The 20,413-nt window shown below is 45.9% G+C and overlaps 1 protein-coding gene across 1 annotated transcript in view; it reads right to left on the bottom strand.

Annotated features, from left to right (window-relative positions):
• MYO7B (myosin VIIB) overlaps positions 1–19,227 on the bottom strand; it is an 82,797-nt gene extending 63,570 nt beyond the window's left edge. Inside the window, exons 1-11 of the mRNA XM_034782084.1 lie at positions 19,180–19,227; positions 14,762–14,875; positions 13,218–13,370; positions 11,633–11,817; positions 10,276–10,397; positions 8,488–8,630; positions 8,280–8,393; positions 5,135–5,288; positions 4,012–4,088; positions 3,533–3,652; positions 3,155–3,297 (exon numbers count right to left, since the gene is read on the bottom strand). Of these exons, the coding sequence (XP_034637975.1) occupies positions 3,155–3,297; positions 3,533–3,652; positions 4,012–4,088; positions 5,135–5,288; positions 8,280–8,393; positions 8,488–8,630; positions 10,276–10,397; positions 11,633–11,817; positions 13,218–13,370; positions 14,762–14,875; positions 19,180–19,197 (1,343 nt within the window). The 5' untranslated portion in view covers positions 19,198–19,227. The remainder of the gene's footprint in view (positions 1–3,154; positions 3,298–3,532; positions 3,653–4,011; positions 4,089–5,134; positions 5,289–8,279; positions 8,394–8,487; positions 8,631–10,275; positions 10,398–11,632; positions 11,818–13,217; positions 13,371–14,761; positions 14,876–19,179) is intronic.
• Positions 19,228–20,413: the final 1,186 nt, after the last annotated feature.

Raw genomic sequence — 20,413 nt, 5'->3', positions numbered from 1 at the left:
GCAGCCATGGCTGCTGTGCTCCTCCCCGACTCTTCGGCTCTGTTTAAGAGCTGAGCTGCCCGAGCGCTATGGGCTTCAGGCAGCCCCCTTGCCTCCGGACCCCAGCCGCCGGGCGGGCACTTCCCCACCCGGGCTCCGGCGGTGCAGGGTCCTCTTTTTTTATTTAATAGATATGGTAACCCTAAAGCAGGACTACTTCAGCTGCTGCGGGGGAAGGCACATGGACCTCATTGGGGGCCAGGCACCTGGGGCTGGAGGCTGATGCTGGGGCTTAAAGACTGTTGGGCCTGTGGGGAGCCAGGGCACATGAAGAGGGAGTGCCCCTACAGGACTCGCAGGGCCCAGGCTAGCCCTGAAGGAAGGGCTACGTCAGAGACAAACTGTGGAAGGGCCAGAGTGCCCCTGTGAAGTAAACAGGAGGGCTCCAAACTTGTTGGGCCTGTGGGGAGCCTGGGCACAGGAAGAGGGAGTGCCCTCATGGGACTCACAGGGCCTAGCCTACCCCTGAGGTGGCTAAAGGAAGGCACTGGATATGCCTTGCCCCCACAGAAAGAGAGGGAGGCTGGAGAATCAGGCTGGGTCCAAAACTGCCCCGAAGGAGGGAGTGGTGAGGACCAGGGCCCTGGAAAGGAGAGGGTCTGGGGCAGAGAGGCCCCAGATCAAAAGTGGAAACCCTGTGGGAACGGGCCGACCTACAGTGGGGACCCAGACATACAGGGGAACCCACGCAGGGACGGGACCGGCTATGGTGGGGACCCAGACTGCAGAAGAGGGAAGCAAGTGGCTCCTCTTAATAGAGAACCTGTGTCAGGAAAGAGACATCCTGCGGACCCAGTTGAGAGGGAAGCTAGGAAGACAGAGAACCCCCCCTCCCCTGGTGTGGTTTTAAGGGGGAGGGTGTGTGGTGGGGTGGCTGCCCCACCCCAGTAAAGAGGGGTTAAAAGCAGACCGGGAGAAGGCTGCAACTGGGAAAGCTGGGCTGATTAAGGAAGCAGCTGCAGCTGTGGCTAGCTCAATCAGGGCCCAGCTGGCCCTTATAAGAGGGCAGTGGGCCAGGCGCTAAGAAGACACTATCTCTCCACCGTTTTGAGAGAGGAGGCCCTGGCTGCCTGGGAGCTGAGCAAGGTACCTGAGGTGGAGCAGTCCTGGGGAAGGGTAGAGGGATTCTAGCAAAGCCCCAGGCTGCAGGCCTAGTTAAGGGCCCATGAAGGGGTACTGGGGCTGCAGGGGGCAGCCCAGAGATAGACAGAGGCAGCTGGTCCAACCCCCCCTTGCCGATGATGAGTGGTTTATAGACTGCAGTCTGCCTCAGGGAGCAGGGGCTAGATGATGACTGGCAGTAGCCACTGAGGCGAGGTGGGGATGAGGGTTGGGGGTTCCCCTGGGAGGGGAGACCCAGAGCTTGTGGGTTGCTGCAGTGGGCAGAACCCCTGGGCAAAGGACACTGGAGTCCAGGAGGGACACAGGGGGCCAGTGGCAGGTGAGACATCAGCCGGCAGGGGGTGCTTCGGAGCTGGAAAAGAACTAATTCCCTGGACAACCAGCAGGAGGTGCCGTGCTGGTGAGTCGTCACCCCGCAACAGGGCAGCTACTACCTAAGAAGAAACAGAAGCTGCCCTTGGGGCCTGAAGCCACCAGTGGGAGAGGAATGTCCAGGAGAGATGGGAAAGAGACAATGGGAGTTATGTCAGGGAGGAAGAGGAATCTGGGCAGCATGTCCACAGGAGCAGGGAAATCAAGCGGCCTGAAACTATGTACAGGAGAAGACTGGGCAAGAGGAAAGCATGCAGGGAATGGGAACCTGAGGTATCCACAACATGATCTCCATTAAGATGTGGTCCATGCTATGATGAAGTTGGAGAACCCCTATGCTGTGCAACATAGCTCAGCAGAGGTAATGGCTTCTGTGTGGCAGGAAAAGTCAGCACAGGGATGTGCATCATGATTATAGCTAGGACAATTCAGTGATGGAAGCAAACACCATAGATTCATAGATTCTAGGACTGGAAGGGACCTCGAGAGGTCGTCTAGTCCCCTGCCCTCATGACAGTATTTGGTCCTGCCTAGACCATCCCTGATAGACATTTATCTAACCTTCTTTTAAATATCTCCAGAGATGGAGATTCCACAACCTCCCTAGGCAATTTATTCCAGTGTTTAACCACCCTGACAGGAACTTTTTCCTAATGTCCAACCTAAACCTCCCTTGCTGCAGTTTAAGCCCATTGCTTCTTGTTCTATCCTTAGAGGCTAATGTGAACAAGTTTTCTCCCTCCTCCTTATGACACCCTTTTAGATACCTGAAAACTGCTATCGTGTCCCCTCTCAGTCTTCTCTTTTCCAAACTAAACAAACCCAGTTCTTTCAGCCTTCCTTCATAGGTCATGTTCTCAAGACCTTTAATCATTCTTGTTGCTCTTCTCTGGACCCTCTCCAATTTCTCCACATCTTTCTTGAAATGCGATGCCCAGAACTGGACACAATACTCCAGTTGAGGCCTAACCAGCGCAGAGTAGAGCAGAAGAATGACTTCTTGTGTCTTGCTCACAACACACCTGTTAATACATCCCAGAATCATGTTTGCTTTTTTTGCAACAGCATCACACTGTTGACTCATATTTAGCTTGTGGTCCGTTATAACCCCTAGATCCCTTTCTGCCATACTCCTTCCTAGACAGTCTCTTCCCATTCTGTATGTGTGAAACTGATTGTTCCTTCCTAAGTGGAGCACTTTGCATTTGTCTTTGTTAAACTTTATCCTGTTTACCTCAGACCATTTCTCCAATTTGTCCAGATCATTTTGAATTATGACCCTAACCTCCAAAGCAGTTGCAATCCCTCCCAGTTTGGTATCATCTGCAGACTTAATAAGCGTACTTTCTATGCCAATATCTAAGTCGTTAATGAAGATATTGAACAGAGCCGGTCCCAAAACAGACCCCTACTTGTTATGCCTTTCCAGCAGCATTGGGAACCATTAATAACAACTCTCTGAGTACGGTTATCCAGCCAGTTATGCACCCACCTTATAGTGGTCCATCTTTACTTTGATCGCGAAGACGACAATGAATGACCAAATTAATTCATTTGTTCCCTACCTTTATGTCTGCTATTTGTCACTTTCCCTGACAAAAATGAATCTGGAACATCCTACCTGTTGGTGTTAAAGTTTTCAAAACCAAAGATGTCCAGAAGCCCAATGGACCTGCGCAAACTTTTAGAATCCTGAGAAGGTGGGTTGAAAGTTGCAGCATTGATCTTATTTACTATCCACAAGAAGAGGTGGCCATAGATTCCCTGCGGAAGAGTTTAAAAGGCGGTAAAGGCCCAATAATACAAACCCTACTGGGCCTTGTGCTTGCTGTTCAGAATGAAGTCAACATGCACGCTCAGTGTAGCAAGATCTAGGGCCCAGTGATAAGTGTTTGCAGAACCAGACCCTCAGACAGTCAGTAGTCACAGCTCTGAAAGCATTCACGCTCTTTGAAAAGCATAAATGCAATGCACACTTGGAGGGGATGAACTCCTTTACCTTCACAAAGGCGTCTCTCCCATCAGCAGCCTGGGCAACGCTCAGGGGCATGGACACGCTCTCTCCTCGGATGATGATCGAGTGGTTTGTAAGGCTGTTTTGCAGTTCTCCGTAGTCCACCTGTAGGAATAATCATTGCAGCTGGATCATTCGATGTAGATAAAGCAGACCTGGCAAAGACGGGAGGAGTCTGACTCAGGAAAAAGAGTGTAAGATAGAAGTGGGGAAAGCAGAGACAGGCTGCCTGATTGATACTGTGGCCTACTGTCACAAAAAATAGCTGTTCCTGGGGCCTATGTAGGGAAAGATCTCTCAGTCTGGAGGGGCATCACTGTGAGCATTAGCAGTGACAAGGGGACACAGCACAAAAGGAAAACACCATAAACAACCTCTCCACAGAAGCACATGTGCCAACAATCCCCCCTCCCAGAAGGGGGAACAAACCAGAGAGCTAGTGAGTGAAGATGAGAATCCAGTACCTCAAGCAGTTTGGTTGCTACAAAAAAGTGTGAAGAATCCAGCACATCAGAGCAGTCCAAGTTATCATATACAGCAGCTGGGAAGAGGAAACCACAAAGCTCAGTATACACACACAGTACAAGTCGCTACCACTATGGTGCATGGCTGTATTGTTACTGTTTGTATTACTGTACTATCCAAGGCCAGGAGCAGGATCTTGGGCGGAGCACTGTACAGAAACACAGGCCATGTCCACACCAGCAGAGTGTTAGCAGTATAGTTAATCCACACTGCTGACCAGCATAGCTCTGCCGGCAGTCTGTAGTGTAGACCTGGCCCCAGTGAGAAAGTCACTGCCCTGAGAAGCTCCCAAGCTAAGAGACTAATCAGCTCGCACTGAATAGAGGATGTGAGAGTCACCTACAGAATGCATTCAATGCAACGCTAAGGCTGCAATTTGAATCAAACCCAACTCAGAGAATTCGGAGTTTCCACAATAACCCTGACTCAGCGCTTGCCTACACTGGCACTTTACAGCGCTGCAACTTTCTCGCTCAAGGGTGTCAAAAAAACACCCATCTGAGTGCAGCAAGTTTCAGCGCTGTAAAGCGCCAGTGTAACAGTGCACCAGCGCTAGGAGCCGCGCTCCCAGCTACTCCCCTCGTGGAGGTGTTTTTTTTAGAGCGCTGAGGGAGCTCTCTCCAGCACTGTGCCGTGACTACACAAGCCACGGTAAAGCGCAGCTGCAGCAGTGCTGCCATTGCAGCGCTTTAACATTGCCAGTGAAGACGTGGCCTCAGCCTCTCCCTTCCCCCAGCACACAGAGTGCTTTTCATTATCATTCGTGCCAGGGCACAGTGTTATTTAATGCCTAGTATGTGTGCGGGGCCTCTTTATGGCCTGGCAACCTTGTCTCACAGTGAGACTAGTAACAGGGTCCCCTCTCAGAACAGAATTCAGTCAGCTCACCCACCATTACTTCTATTGTCTGCAGCTGCTGCCCTTCCAAAACCCCAATTGCCATCCACACCTGTCTGGCAGACAGCCACGAGCTGGCCCTTAGACAAGAAGGCAGATAGTGACCCACAGACTTTAAACACCGAGATGACGGGAAGACCTGGCTGCAGGCAGTGCTGGGTTTACCTTCAAACTCAACGTTCCCCAGGTGCAGAATAGCAGCCAGCAGCTTGCTGATGTCCCAGTGCTCAGAATCTGAGAACATGAGGACCTTCATAGCAGAGCGGATGTGAGCATATTCCTTTGCATCATTACGGCCGTCACAAGAAGTGCAATCACCCTGCATGACAGCACATTCATAGGCACAGAGAAATCATCTGGGTATTAATACAGACCTAGCATAGCAGCCTCTAGGCTGCAGAACAAAACATATAACAGAACTGCCCTGTGGGCTGCTCGTTACAGACCCAAGATACAAACTCTTGTATTTTTTTTTTTTAATTTCCCTTTTCCATGGTAGTTTCTTTCTTCGTTCCCACTCAAAAGAAGGTGACACATTGCTTGGAGTGGTGTTAGCCAATATGCATCTGTTAGGCATAGTATGTGACTAGGTATGATGTGCATGATATTAATATAACATACGTTATGTACATGGGTGGTAGGAGAACTTATATTAACTGAATGGATTATGCTCTTCCCACAGTTCTGTTCACCCGTGTCAAGCCTCGCACACCACTTTGCAAAGCTGAAGTCAGCTTTACCATTAGAACATAGGAAACGTGTCAAAGCAGAGATGCATGAATACACCGTGTGCCAAGTACAGAGAGGGTGTACTTCCAGGGCTCATCAGCACTTGGAATGTACCATTCAAAACGAAATATGAGAAAGTATAGAGAGCTACCAAGGACAAACCTAACTAACAAGTGGGTTAGACTTAAACTTAAAGTGAATAGAGGGGCCTGTTAGCTGGTACACATGCACAATATAAACAGAAGCAGGTTTGAGGATGGCTCTTTGAACCACACCTACTGTGTAAGGTGAACATTCTGTGGGATAAGAATGGTTTCCCAGAAGAAGGGTATAGAATAGATGTTTCCTTTTCATGTTGTGCTGCGTTGTCTTTAGACAATGCATTTGGCTTTCCTGAACATTTTTATGAGCAAACCGTGAGTGTAGTCAAACACTTGGCTACACACCTTTCTGTCAGTAGTGGGATGAGGCATCCATTAGTGGGTCTCTGAGGTCACATAGCACATGCTTCCATGGCTGAGCTGAGTAATATGGGAAAAGGAGAGAGAAGCTTAGGCCAGGGACTGCTTCAATAACCAGCTACATTAAAGGCTGCTCTGGAGCAGGGAAAGAGGAGATGTAACGTTCAGCAGTCCACCCACTTGCTGGGGATCACCATGGGATACATTTGCAGTCTTTCTTAGGGCAGATTTGAGGTCACATTTCTTTTCCTGCCCCTGCTCTAGCTCTCCTCTGCTCTGTACAAGCATCCCCTGGCACTAGTCAGTAGGAGTAACCTCTGTTTGAGAAATAAAGACAGGCAGGGTTGGGACAGTGGTAGAAAATACCTTTGCAAAATCAGAACACTAGAATCTAGCACAAGACATTGAGTGGCACGATCCAAAAACAATACGAGAAAGGTCTTCAGCAAAAGTCTTCCTGGCACAGCTCAGCACTCTGCCCTTTGCTACCTTCCATATAAATAACTGATTCGGGGCTAGCCCATAGTGTAGGGCATGTCTGCTGGGTCAGTGAGTCCTGGGCAATGCAGTGCTGTGGCAGCAGGAAGAGTGAAGTGTCCTTATGTGCTTCTCTATTTATAGCACTAAGAATAGCTATTTGCACCAATAGCTGAGCACAACAAAAATGATGGGAGCATTTCCCCTGGATCTAATCTGCCTATCTAAGTATTTTACTGCACTCATCACTGAGCTAAAAGGACTTTAGCCCTTCATGGAATACACAGTGCTTGAACTGCCGTAATAAGTGCTGACCGTGTTATCACTTTGTCCTCAATCATTCCATTCCTGTAATTAACAAGCTGGGGAATCCGCTCCCACTCCCTGGGCCAATGTCACACAGGGGCACTTTCCTTTAGGGGCAACATCATTTGAGCCCATGGCAGTAGTGTGTGCGAATGGCCCAGAGGAACTGCAGGCATGTCCTAGCTAGTGAGATTCTTCCCACCCTTTAACGCAGAGTTCCACAGCTTTCTGTAAACATTCAGGCCTACAAAAGCCTCCACTATCTGAGTAGCTTTGTTTTTTGGGCGCCCAACCCTGCTCCCACTGAAGTTTGTGGCATGAATACTGCTGTCTTCAGCAGGTGCAGTACTGGGCTCTAATTCCTTCTTTCCTCGTTTTTGTCCAAGTCATAGAGCAAAGGTGTTGGGTGTAAACCAATTAAGGTGGTGGGATATAATTGGTTAAATAACCATGTTACAATGTGTTAGGATTGGTTAGTTAAATTTCAGTAAAATGATTGGTTAAGGTATAGCTAAGCAGAACTCAAGTTTTACTATATAGTCTGCAGTCAATCAGGAAGTAGGGGGGGAATGGGAACAGGGAATGGGGTGGGGGAACTGGAATCATGTTTCGCTAAGGAGGGGGGGAACGGGAACAGGGAACGGGAACAGGGACACAGGCAAGGCTCTGTGGTGTCAGAGTTGGGTAGGGGGACACTGAGGAAGGAAACTGGAATCATGCTTGCTGGAAGTTCACCCCAATAAACATCGAATTGTTTGCACCTTCGGACTTCGGGTATTGTTGCTCTCTGTTCATGCAAGAAGGACCAGGGAAGTGAGAGGGTGAAGGAATAAGCCCCCTAATAAGAACCACATTACTGAGTTATTTCTGCAAGGCCCACCACAGATAAGGACCATGGCTACTGGTGTTGCCTCAGCTGTGAAATAAAGGAACATTTTGTACCTATTAATTCCTTTTCTCTGAGAAATACATCCAGGCCTTGTGTTCTCCCTGCTGGGAGATCAACGACAATCACCCAAAACTGGACTGCAGTGCAAAGGCTGGCACTGAGGAGCCAATTGAAGATGCTATTGATCTTTCTTAAGGCTGCTCTTGACGGATAGCTTCTAACGGCCATAAGTTGCACCCAGTGGCGGATACAGTACAATAAAAGCTTAGAGGACACTGTAGCTGAGCCCACAACACCCTTAATGATAATTCTTCTTTCACTCTAGGCATGGCTATTTTTATGTGAGAACCAGCCCTCTTGCACTCGCTTTCACTGTGACACGTGAGAGCGGCCCAGCGTGAGGAATCCCATGCTCAAGGCAATGGCAGCAGAGGGAGGTGCATCTTACCATGGTGAGGTAGGTGTACTCTGAAGCAGTGCCCAGATTCAACATCTTCTTCTGCTCCAGATTCATCCCCATTAGCATGCAGTAAAATATGTGATAGTTCCTCTCCTCCGGAGCCTGGAATGAGAGAAGTACCCCAGGGGACAGGCCTGTCAGTGCGGTCTCATAAAACAGGAGCAGAGTTAGCACTGACTCCCAGATGAGCCCTTACCTGCCGACAAACCCGGGACTTCTCCAGAAGGAACTGCTCTATCCGGGCTCCTTCAATCACGCTGCTTCGGTTGAAGTGGATGTCGATGTATTTCCCAAAGCGGCTTGAGTTGTCATTTCGAATTGTCTTGGCGTTTCCAAAGGCTGGTGGGGGGACGGAGTGTAGAACAGAGACAGACATTGAGTTTAGTCCCGCTTAGGGCATGCCAATGTCACTTTCAGACTACCTGGTCTTGCTGCTGGCATTTCTGGTGAGCTCCAGATTCCAATGCTATGTGATCTGACTCACACTGGCAATGGCAGGCCCCAGACTCCATCCTACACTCAGCTGAGCAGAGAGGCAGACAGCTGTGCATGGAAGCAAGTGGGCCCTAAATTTCTCATGTAGGTAGGAAGGGGACACCAGATCTCTCTTCATGGGAAGTGGGGAGGCTGCAAAGCTGTGGGAAGATCCTGTGGGAAGATACAATCTCCCTCAGCCAAACACCTTCCTACAGACTAGTGCAAGTGCATACCTACCCCTCACTATAACTCCCCCATCTTTCCCCAGCATGACCCCTTCCTGTTCCCAAAACCCTCCCGCAATTGCTTAGACTAGCTCTACTCTAACACCAAGCTTGTCACACCTTGAATAAGTCCTTCCCAACCCCAACCATCAAAACCTTGCCACAGGTTCCCAATTCAGTGCCCCACACCCACAGAAACTTTTGTGCCTCCCTAGGGAAGCAATCCCTGACCTCATCCCTGTGGAGACTCTCCCTGATCTGAGAACGCTGTATGGGACTCACTTAGGAGCCCATGCAAGCCTTTTTTTTTTTTTTTTGGTCTGCAGAGATAGACATAGGGATTGAGCAGGCAAACTAGCCATCTCACATGGCACTGAAATGCCACAGAGCAGCCAGGCCCATTATTAGACTGGCTTTCAATGACTCAGGTAATTGAGATACTTGGCAGCTGTCCTAAAAATGCAGGTGAGAGTAAGATTTACAGAGTTCTCATCTACAAAGCAGAGGACTAGCAGGTAATAGGCATAGAACAGAGTTTCTATAAAACTTAACTAATATGAGTAGCTCACTCCGGAAATCCTACTCATTCACATATTTTAAAAGCAGAAAGGAACATTCTGATCATCTATCCTGACTTCCTGCATAACACAGGCCATCGGATTACACCCTCCATCAAGCCCATATCTTGTGGTTGAGCTAGAACATACAGTTTGGAAAGACATCCAATCTTGAGTTTAAAGACATTGATGGAGAACCCATCACTCCAAATAACCTGTTCCAATGGTTAATTACCCTCATTGTTAAAAATTTGCACCTTATTCCTAGCCTGAATTTACTTAGCTTAAGCTTCTAGTCAATGGCTGGATCTTGTTATGCCTGTGTCTGCTAGATTGAAGACTTATCTGAAAACTTTTCCGTGTGTAGGTACTTATACACCATGAGCAAATCAACTCTTAATCTTCTCTTGGATAAGACCAATAAATTAAGCGTCTTAAAAATGTTGAATGACTCTCCTTGTATCTTAGAATATCTAGTTTTAACATGAATCAAAAACCCTGCAGATCTAGGGCAAAATCTCAGATGAACCACACAGATTTTGGGGAAAACTCTCTGCAGACTTTGCCAAAATTTCTTGTTGATTCCTTGGTCAACCACTACATCATTGAGGCTTTAAGGAGTTCAGCTGCTGAGACATTACTGCATTACTCCAGCTTTACACTGGCATAAATCCATCACAATCACTGGTGTTATGGTGGATCAGGTATCTTGGCTACATAACCTACCTTCCAGAATGGGGTTGGCCTCCAGAATCTGCTGCTCAATCCAGGAATGCTGGCCACTGATAGCAGTTAAAAACTGCAGTATCAGCTTAGTGCTTTCAGTCTTCCCGGCTCCAGATTCTCCACTGGAATCCAAAACATAAATGTGGTAAATCAGTGTCTTGGTTTCTTTTTCTCTGCTACAGTGGAAAAAATGGCAGACCAGGGTAAGAATTCACAGATCTTCTCCATATTATGGGACTGTCCTGAGTCTCGTAGGGAGTGAGAGGCTTATCTTTCACCGTCTCATTCACTGAAGTGAAGCTATTCTTTGTACTATAATGTTAAGGGCTAAATTGTTCCTTCAGTTACACAAGTGCAAATCCACTGACACTAGTAGATTGGCTCCAGTGTGAAGGAGAAATAAAATTTGGCCTTTCATCTTTAGTACCTTATTGTACCATCTGTGCTGGTTTTATGTTAACTTCTTGTTTCCAGTATCTCCTCTGCTAGCAAGAGACATCATTGCATTGAGATTACCCAACTCCTTGCACAAAAGATGAACAGAAAACGAGTACAGGAAATACCTTTGTAGGATAAAGATAATGTTTCTCTTGTCTTGTTTTAGGAGGGGGAGATTAACCTTCTCAGAGACAATCTCTGCTTCCAGAAAATTAAATTTAATCTTCAAACATAATGGCTACCTTCCAAAGGTAAAAAAGGTACCTTCCTTGCTATGGACAATGTACTCAGGCTTCCCATTCTCCATCTATTTATAAAGAGACTATTTGTGTAGAATGTCCTGCTGCACTAAGAGGGCTTGGGAGGGGGGGGGAAATGATGGGTTTTGGAAATATAACATAAACATGTGCAAAGGGCAATAGAGGGTCCTGTGGCACCTTTGAGACTAACAGAAGTATTGGGAGCATAAGCTTTCGTGGGTAAGAACCTCACTTCTTCAGATGCAAGAGTGCAAAGGAGCAGTCTCTTGATCCCTTTTTCTTGCTAAATATTTCCAGTAAGGGTCCAAGTACAAAAATCACAGCACAAATATGCAGGCGGAAATCAGCCCTGTCTCTGAAGCTATGCATGAAAATGTCATGTATGCACCCATTTGTGCAAACATAGCTAACATGCTTGGACACACATTATACGGTCACATGGATACATAAATGCACATTCAGGACTAAACATTTCCGAGTCCTAACTGAAAATGACACAGCAAAAAAGCAAATGTTCTCTTCTCATTTTCCTTGGTGTTATCTATGCCTCCCCGAGGGACTGAAGAGATTGTCACCTCTCCAAACACTTTGGGAACCCTTCTCTGTCCAATCCCGGTGGTAAACCTACTACCACTAGTCCTACCCACTCATCCAGTTACCTGATAACACAGCACTGGTCTCTCTTATTCCTCTTCATATTGAAATAACAGTTGTCTGCGATGGCAAAGACATGGGGAGGCAGCTCCCCAATTCGCTTGTTACTGTAGAGTTGGATCTGCTCCACTGTGTACAGTGGCAACACCTGGTACGGATTCACTGCGACCAAGATAGAGCCTGTGTAGGTCTGAAAGAGGAGAGAGTTACCCGTAACATCAAATCCAGACATAGCAGAACACAGCCATAGCCACCCTGGGCTCTGCTCTCATCAGAGCTCATAAGCTGAGCAGGTTCAGGAAAGGATAAGGAACTCTTAGGGAAAACCCCGGGTGCTGCAGAAAGATGACTCAGTAGATTGCATTCTTCCCTCTGAATCAGAATTGAACTGGCACTATGCTACCGGACATAGGATCATTCAGATGAAACACAAAGCTGTGCTCTTGCTGAGTGATGTTAAACAGCTGTTGTATTCTACCCCAGATGTGGCTGCACTTCAGGGGTAGGCAAAATAACTGGTGTGTGTGTGTACATACCCCCGTTATTTTGCTTATCCCTGAAAGGTGTCTGTGTGTATACTGTGTTATTTGGTAAATTTATAAAGTGCTAAATGGGATCCATTTGGATGAAAGGCAGTACAGTATATAAATGCAAGATGATTATATACACGAGCTTCAAAATATGACTGCCAGAGTTTATTATTGTTATTTTAGATTGTTACATTTGCTATAATGTAGCACCTATTAAAATCAGAGCTTGATTATGCTGGGCACTGCATAAACATGTTGTAAGACAGCCCCTTCCCTGTAAAGTTTACAATCCAAACAGACAGCAGAGCAAAGTGTGGGAGAAACTAAGTACCAATATCCTTGTTTTATAGATGGGGAAGTAAGGCACAGAGAAATTAAGTGGGTTAAGTTGCCCAGCGTCACACACGAAGTCTGTGGCAAAGCCAGAAAATGAAACCACATCTCCTGAGTCCCAAGGCAACGCCTTAACCACAAGAGCAACATTCCTTTCAATGTGTTTTGTTGCATAACAATTAAATAAAGATCAAATTGAACCTAAAGACAAGTCAGATCATACCATTGCCAACAATAACAAATAGAGCACCTGGTTGGACTAATAGTTTGTTATATCCGCAGGTGAATCATTGAAATTAGCATAGCAGAGTGTATGTTGATTTCCTAACTGCATGCTGTACCACAGACCTGATATCTGTCTTAATGTCTGGATTGACAGACAAAGGTCACCACTGGTAACTTTCACTTTAGGCAGAAAACTAAAAGGCAGCTCTCTCGCTGTCCATGCATCTCGCTGTCGAGTCACTCCATGATTTCAAAGTCTGGTGTCACCTCTTGTCCTTGCAGACAAGGTGCTAGGATGAGATCAGTTATGAGAGAAGAAAAGGGAGAATTTCAGAACTGCTGAGACACTAAGGCTTTCTCAGCCTAGTATTTGGCAAAGGAAACCAGGCCTCCACGTGTCAGATGCTGCTCCTTGGCTGACACATTAGCCCCCCTGACAGAAATGTGCTGTTTTTCATTTCTTATTCTTGATTGAGATTTGCCCATTCGCCTTGGCACTCACATAGATTTTGTGCTCCTGATGGCGGATGAGGAGGTTGTGCACTATGCCTGCTTCATTCAGGTCCCCGAGGCGTATCATATCTTCTACTCCTTGCGCAGAGGTGGGATGCATGGGACGCACAGCATTGATGTTCCGGGCAGTAATCCAATGTTCCTTAAATAGAACAACACAACAGCTTTTAATTAATCATCTGGGATTTTGTACATTAGCTCAGGGCATCCAAAGGAGGGAGCCACGTTGCCATGGAGGGAACCCGAATGTAACTCACACTAGCACCGTGTGGGTTTAACTGGCATAACACAGAGCAGATTGCAGCAGCTTTATCTTTAATACACAGGTGCAGCCCACTGAGACCAAGACCCAGCATGCAATGCTTGAATCAAGATAGGACATTACAGGTGGGGAATATAGTCAAGATCCTGTAGCAAGCTGGACCAGCCAGCCAAGGATTCTGTTATGCTCCAGTGGAATTTCTGTGGCAGTTACACTTAAATTAAAAATATGGAAGCTTTTAATTGAAATATGGAAAGGAATAAAACAATCAGTTCAGTAGCCCATATCTTGATCTTAAATTCAGTTAGTGATTTTATGCTGTCCCCATATTTTCAGTTTTGCTGCAGATTTGGGTATTGACAAAGCATAATGGCATTGTAGAAACTGTTGAAGGGAAGCCTGAGGTTTGGGAGCTGGGATGGGGACAGCTGGGCTTTGGGTATCAGGAAGGGGTGGGAAGAAGCTTGGGATCGTGGGATAAGCACAGGCATTGGATGGTTCTGATTTTTAAAAAAGATCAGCCGTGAAACAGTTAACAGTATGACATTTAAAGTGTCATCTTTATGTTTGAGTCAACAATCCCTTGAGATGAATGGAGCCATTCACACCTCCCAGAGCTATCCTTTCAAGCCAGTTGCAGGTGCAGGAACACAACACTGCATCAGTTTGTGCTTGGTTCTTATTCTCAGTGTTCTCTGCACAATCATGAGGGCTAGAAATGGAGGAGAACTTAGATGCTGGATCACAATTCTCCAGCAAGTTTGGGACAAGAAATACTCTCTGTGGCAAAGTCAGCTGATGTGGATTACATGGAGACTATAGCCTCACAGAAATACAGGCTTGGAGATAGGACCAGACCATCGGCTCATTAAGTCCTGTGCCTTGTCTCTGGCAAGTACTACTGCCTGATTCTTGCAGTTGTGTAATGCTCTGATGGGCCATACACTAGACTAAGACTGGCCCTGAATCATGACATCCAGATCAGATTCTGAACTCCACTAAAGTAAGAGGGTGTTTGGATATCCAGGATTTTGATTTGGCCCATTATAATGAAAGAGACTAGCCACAACAGTCAGTTCTGTATCCAGGTGTAGATTCCAGGGGTGAAATCCTGGCCCAGTTGACTTAAATGGGATCTGGAGTTCACCCTGGAACTCCATAACGTTCAGGTATATTTAAATCTGTGGCTTGGTTCAGGCCCATCTCGTGTTCTTCACCATGTTACATAAAACTTAAGTATGTTCTGCTGAGGAAGTTATAACATAGCCTACCTTGCCTTCATCATCCTCCACCAAGATCTGTCCTGAGTCAGAGATCTTCACAACTGCCCCAATAGGGACATTGAATTCACTGTTGGACAAGGATTCCAGCCACACATGATCACCCTGGCGAGAAGGAAGTGCTCCTGTTAAGTACTGCTTTACATCTGGGCTCCAACTAACTCTTAGCCATATACCTCCTGGTTTTAATAACTGTGGGATTTCTTTTACTGTGCTTAACTGGCCCAGTGCCTATTGCCTGGAGGAAGTGTTATCTAGTGGTTAAAGCAGATTAGGGAGTCAGGACTCCTGGGTTCTAATCCCAGCTCTGCTAGTGACCTGCTATGTGACTTTGGACAAGTCATTTGGGATAGCCATTTTATAGGCAGAAATGGCACAGAAGTTATAACAATGACACTGCTTAACTAACTATATTATGTCACAGAGAAGTTCTGAGGCTCAGCAACTGTCTGCAAAGTGCTTTGAGATTCTCAAATGAGATACAGTCTGTATGTGCAGTTATTATTATTATTTCAGCTACTTAAAAACATTCAAAGACAAAGCAGTATTGGAAAAGTGGTAGGAGGGCATCTTCAGACAAGATAACGCTGATGGGCTGACTAGATATCCTGGTAATTTTCATAGATTTGTGATAGTAAATTCTAATTGTACATTCCCTCAACGATCAGTTGAATAATCTGTACATGGAAACATTAGCACATTTATCAGCTCCTTCCCTGGGGACAAATCCTGCACTCCTTATTCAGGCAAAACTCCTACCTTGGCATCGATGAAGGAACACACCTAGCGCAGCTCCAGTCAGTATTCTGTCTACAGAGCAAACAGGCAGGCAGAATGCCTATGGTGCCACAGGAGGGAAGCATACTCCGAGGTGGCTGCTAGACTTCTTTTAGAGAGGTATAGCTAATGCTCCATACAGCACTGGCTGCTATTTGCCAGGCATGAACGACCCCTCCATCCTGCACTACATCCCCTTTGGAGTATCTTGCACTGCTGGTGGGGCTAACATTCCCCCAGTCCTTGCGTCCACAGAATGCAAAGACCAAGATCACGGCAGCCTCTTGCAAGATAGAGAGGGATCCTTTGCACTTTCCCCTCCATTATCCCATGTGCCCAGACAGGGTCAGTCACATCTGCCCAGATCGGTTTTATGCCAATGGTCAAAACTTGGCTGCAAGTAGAATAAAGACTATAGGCCAGATTCGCCGCTGGGGTAAATTGGCATAGCTCCATCCACTTTAATGGAGCTACACCTGTTGAGGATCTGGCTCTGTTGCGTATTATTCCAAGTCGGTTCCATAACATTTACTACCATGGAATGGCTGACTATTTAATTCAAACCTTGTTGGGTTTTTTCCCTCTTAAAATATGTTATTGGTTTATATTAAAAGACAAACAGTTGAAAAGCGCTATTGCAATAAATGCTGCGCCAGCCAATGGAGAATACCATCTGCAAACAGAACCCTTACTTGCGGTGAAGGGAACTTTACCCCTCAAGGAGTCGCACTGGTTCAGTGGAACTGCTCATGGTGTAAGGCACCAATTCAGCATGAGCAAGAGTACTGCAAGCTTGCTCAAAATAACCATGGTGCCCAGGAAACAGAACCAGTTGTCTCTCTGTAATTTGTTTGGGAAGATGTTGTTTGATGTCTAGTTGATATTGGCTCTCTGTTGCTTTTACTTCTAAAGTGAAATGTGTTAAGTTCTTTTCATCTCTTTCTGCAGCATCCCCCCGCTTTCATGGTGAGCAACGTCGTCAAAGGGCTGTGGTCTGTGCGCAACTTGAATGTGCGGCCCCACAGGTAAGTTCTCCATTTTTCAGTAGCCCAGACACAAGCACGTGTTTCTTTTTCGACTGTAGAATATTTTCTCTCAGCATTACTTAGTGTCCTTGAAGCAAATGCAACAGTCCTCTCTGTGTTGTCCTCATGAAGTTGTGTGAGGACAGCCCCAAGTCCATAATCAGAAGCATCAGTAGTTACAATTGTGGGCAATGCGGGACTGAATAGTGCAAGTACTGGACTATGTACAATCAAGTCTTTCACCATTTTGAAACTAGCTTGTGCATCCGTTGTCCACACTAAGGTTGAACTTCTCGTAATGGTTTGATGACAGAAGCATAATTGGGAATGAATTTTGCATACCAGGAGGTAAGACCCAAGAAGGAACGTAAAGTTTGCAAATCTGTTGGAGGAGGAGCATTTGAAATTGCCAGGATATGATCTGGATCAGGTTTTAGTCCAGTCTGTGAAATTGTATGCCCCAGAAAGGAGAGTTCAGTTTGTCTAAATTTGCATTTGGACCTATAGAGCTTGAGGCCTGCTTTGCTGATGAAGTTTAGTACAGACTGCAGGTTATTGTCATGCTCTTCAGTAGTATTTCCAAACACGATAATATCATCCAAATAGCACTGAACTCCATGTTGATTCTTCAGAATCAATGACATCGTTTTTTGGAAGGCACTTGGGGCTGATGCAAGACCGTATGGAACACATTTAAAACGAAATAGTCCCTCATGTGTAATAAATGCTGTGAAGTCTCTGCTATCTTCATGCAACATAACCTGGTGGTATGCGCTCTGCAAATCAAGAGTAGAAAACATCTTTGTTCCCCGGAGTTCTGCAAATACTTCTTCTATGTGAGGAAGAGGATGGCTGTCAGTCACAATAGCTTTATTTGGCTCCCTTAAGTCCACACAAAGGCGAATGCCTCCACCCTTCTTCTGCGTCACTACTATAGGTGAAACCCATTCCGAGGAGTTAACCTCTTCAATAATGTCCTTTTGAACAAGTTTTCTAAGGTCCTCTGAAACAGCTCCCCTGACTGAAAATGGTAAGCGCCGTAATTTCTATCGTACAGGCATCACATTATTCCGCATTTTAACTTTATGCAGAAACCCATAAGCACAGCTGAGTTTCTCCTCAACCTGGTGTTGGGTCCCAGCTGAAACTGGTGTGTGTACTGCAAGAGTGCTTTGCTGAGGAAGATCAATTCGTCCATTAACTATCCTGAGATTTAAAGCAGCCAATAAATCTCTGCCAAGGATAGGAGTGCCTTTGTGGACAATGCAGAACTCTGCAGTTACACAGCAATCACCAAAAGTAACTATTGCTGGCAGGCAACCATGTACTGGAATATGGTTTTTCAAATAGCACACCAACTGAAGTTTGGGTTCAGTAAGAGGCACATCTTTAAAGTAATGCAAATAGATGGAATCAGGTAGTATAGATACTGCTGAGCCAGTGTCCAACATTAGCTGAACAGAGTGTGATGTGCCTGAGGGTATGGCGGAAACTGTTCTGGAATATGTGCAGTAGTGATTTTGTCCACACTCAGCACAGTAACATCTGGTATTGTAACTGCATGCACCTGTTGATTGAACTGGCTACTGCGACACACTTTAGCAAAATGCCCAATCTTTTTGCATTGATTGCACTGAGCTACTTTTGCTGGACATCCTGTGTAGCTTGCAAGATGTTGTGGGGATCCACAGCGAAAGCATGCTTTTACTGTATTTTGAATTTGCTGATTCAGTGGCTTTTCATTAGTTTTCCTCTTGCAATTGTTTGTCTGCAGCGACAGTGAACTTTTCTGCAAAGGAGTCACAGCTTGGACTGTGCCTCCTGTATCCCTGCTCATTATTTTGGCTTCAGCTGTAGCTGACTCAATCTGAGTAGCAATGGTTATTGCTTTTTCTAGTGTAAGTTGTGGTTCTAGAAGTAAGTGTTCTCTTACACAAAGCATCGTTGTTTTCTCAATGAGCTGCTCTCTAATCATCTCATCTGCCATATTCCCAAAGTCACAAGTTACAATCAGACTAATATTCTGCATTATTGTCTCCCCTGGTTTCTGCTCACACTGGCAAAATCTGTAGTGATTAGCTACTACATTCACTTTTGGCACAAAAAAGTTCTTTAGTGCAGTGAGTGCAGTCTCATATTTATCATCTGCAAGGGGAAAAATGTAAAATATACACTGCCCTTCTGCTCCAAGGCAGGGGATTAGCAGAGCACGCTTTCTTACTTCAGAAATCTCTGTAGCACTGATTGCAAGCAGATAAGTCTCAAACATATGGATCCAGACAGTAAAAGCAATTGGAGGCTCACCTGGGCTTTGCAGAAAGGGTGAAGGTGGGTTCAGAGGCAGAAGATCCATCCTCGTCGCCAAAATGTTGTATCAACCAGGCAAGGTACTAACAAATTTCAACAGGACTTTATTTTTACAGTGGAAACCTCTTTACCAAGCTGCTGCTGCACTCTCTGTAACTCTCACTCAGCCTCCTCAACTCCTCCCCCCTCCTTCCTGTTTCCTGTCCTTTCAGACTCCCAACAGCCAGTGCGCCCAGTTCTAATAATTACAAGCACATCTAAACACCACACCAGTACACCAGAGCATAGCATCTGACTTACCTTTCTGAGAACCACCATCCTGCCTCACAATCCCACATACAGCCTGTGTTCACAAAGAGAAGAACAGAGTCAGACTACAGGAGGGTTCAGGGGTAAGAACAGATCAAAAGGCTGCCAAAAGTGGGGCACAGTCAGGACTCTCTGCTTAAAAACCAAAACCATAATTTCTTTATGATTCAGCATAGGATTAAAGAAAGGAAAAGTGATCATTAAAAGTACACACAAAATGTGGAAACAATATAAACCACGTACCTGAAGTCAAGAGAATCCTCAACACAGTGCAATGCACAAATTGACTTGCAGGCTACTTGGAGTTCTACCACATAACCTAAGAGGTGAACTAACACAGAAAGCATCACTGTGGAATGTTGTTGTTGTTGTTTTTTTTAACAGAACTCTCTTAAGCTAATGCTAAGAAAGTTTATTGGCAGAGACTCAAGCTTAAATTTAACCCCCAATAACAAGACATCACCTGTACAATACCGTTATTTGCATTCAGTTGGTCCAGTGACCTAGTGGCTCACTTCCTGTGAGTGGTCAGCCCAGTGACCCAGATTTATTTTCTACTTTGCTAAGCTGCCCAATAGGTCTGGCGCAACATGCATATAGAAGCAGAGATCCATATACAGCCTTCCTCAGCTGTGGCTGCAGTGAAGGGCGTCGAGAAGGATTGCGGAGGAGGGAAAATGAAATGTGTTTGAGGGTTCCAGTTGCAAAGTGGAGAATCCCCCAGGAAACAAACAGAAGCATTGAGCCCACAGTTGAGAGGACTGTGTTGGTGACAAGAGTCCAAGGGACTGCTTGGTTTGTTGAGTGTGCAGGCCCTACTGAATCTGCTCCCTTTGCTTTAACGTAAATGATTATATTATTTAGGCCATGAGACCCAGGACAACCAAAGAACCACAGATTACATAAGCACAAATGCATACACCTTTCCCTGCAACTGGACTCTTGCAGCGATTTCAGGGATAAACATGATCTGTTGGTTGCCTTACTTGCTACACTGAGATTTAGTCCAGTGTCCTTTCGATATGCACGGGGAAATCATGGGCAAAGCTTTTCAGAAACTGTTTGAGCTGGGACTGGGCTGCAAAGTCTGGCGCTAGAACCAGGTTTGAAGTTTTCCAAAGTGTGAGCATTTTGATTTGGGACCATCTCTAGAAAATACACCCAAAACCACATTTTAATATGATCTGGGATCTCTAAGATCATTCACAAGATAATCGCGCTGACT

This window comes from Trachemys scripta, chromosome 9 (assembly GCF_013100865.1).
Source record: "Trachemys scripta elegans isolate TJP31775 chromosome 9, CAS_Tse_1.0, whole genome shotgun sequence".
Taxonomy (NCBI): domain Eukaryota; kingdom Metazoa; phylum Chordata; order Testudines; family Emydidae; genus Trachemys; species Trachemys scripta.
The sequence above is the reverse complement of the archived record's forward strand: the minus strand, read 5'-3'. Positions and strand labels throughout refer to the sequence as shown.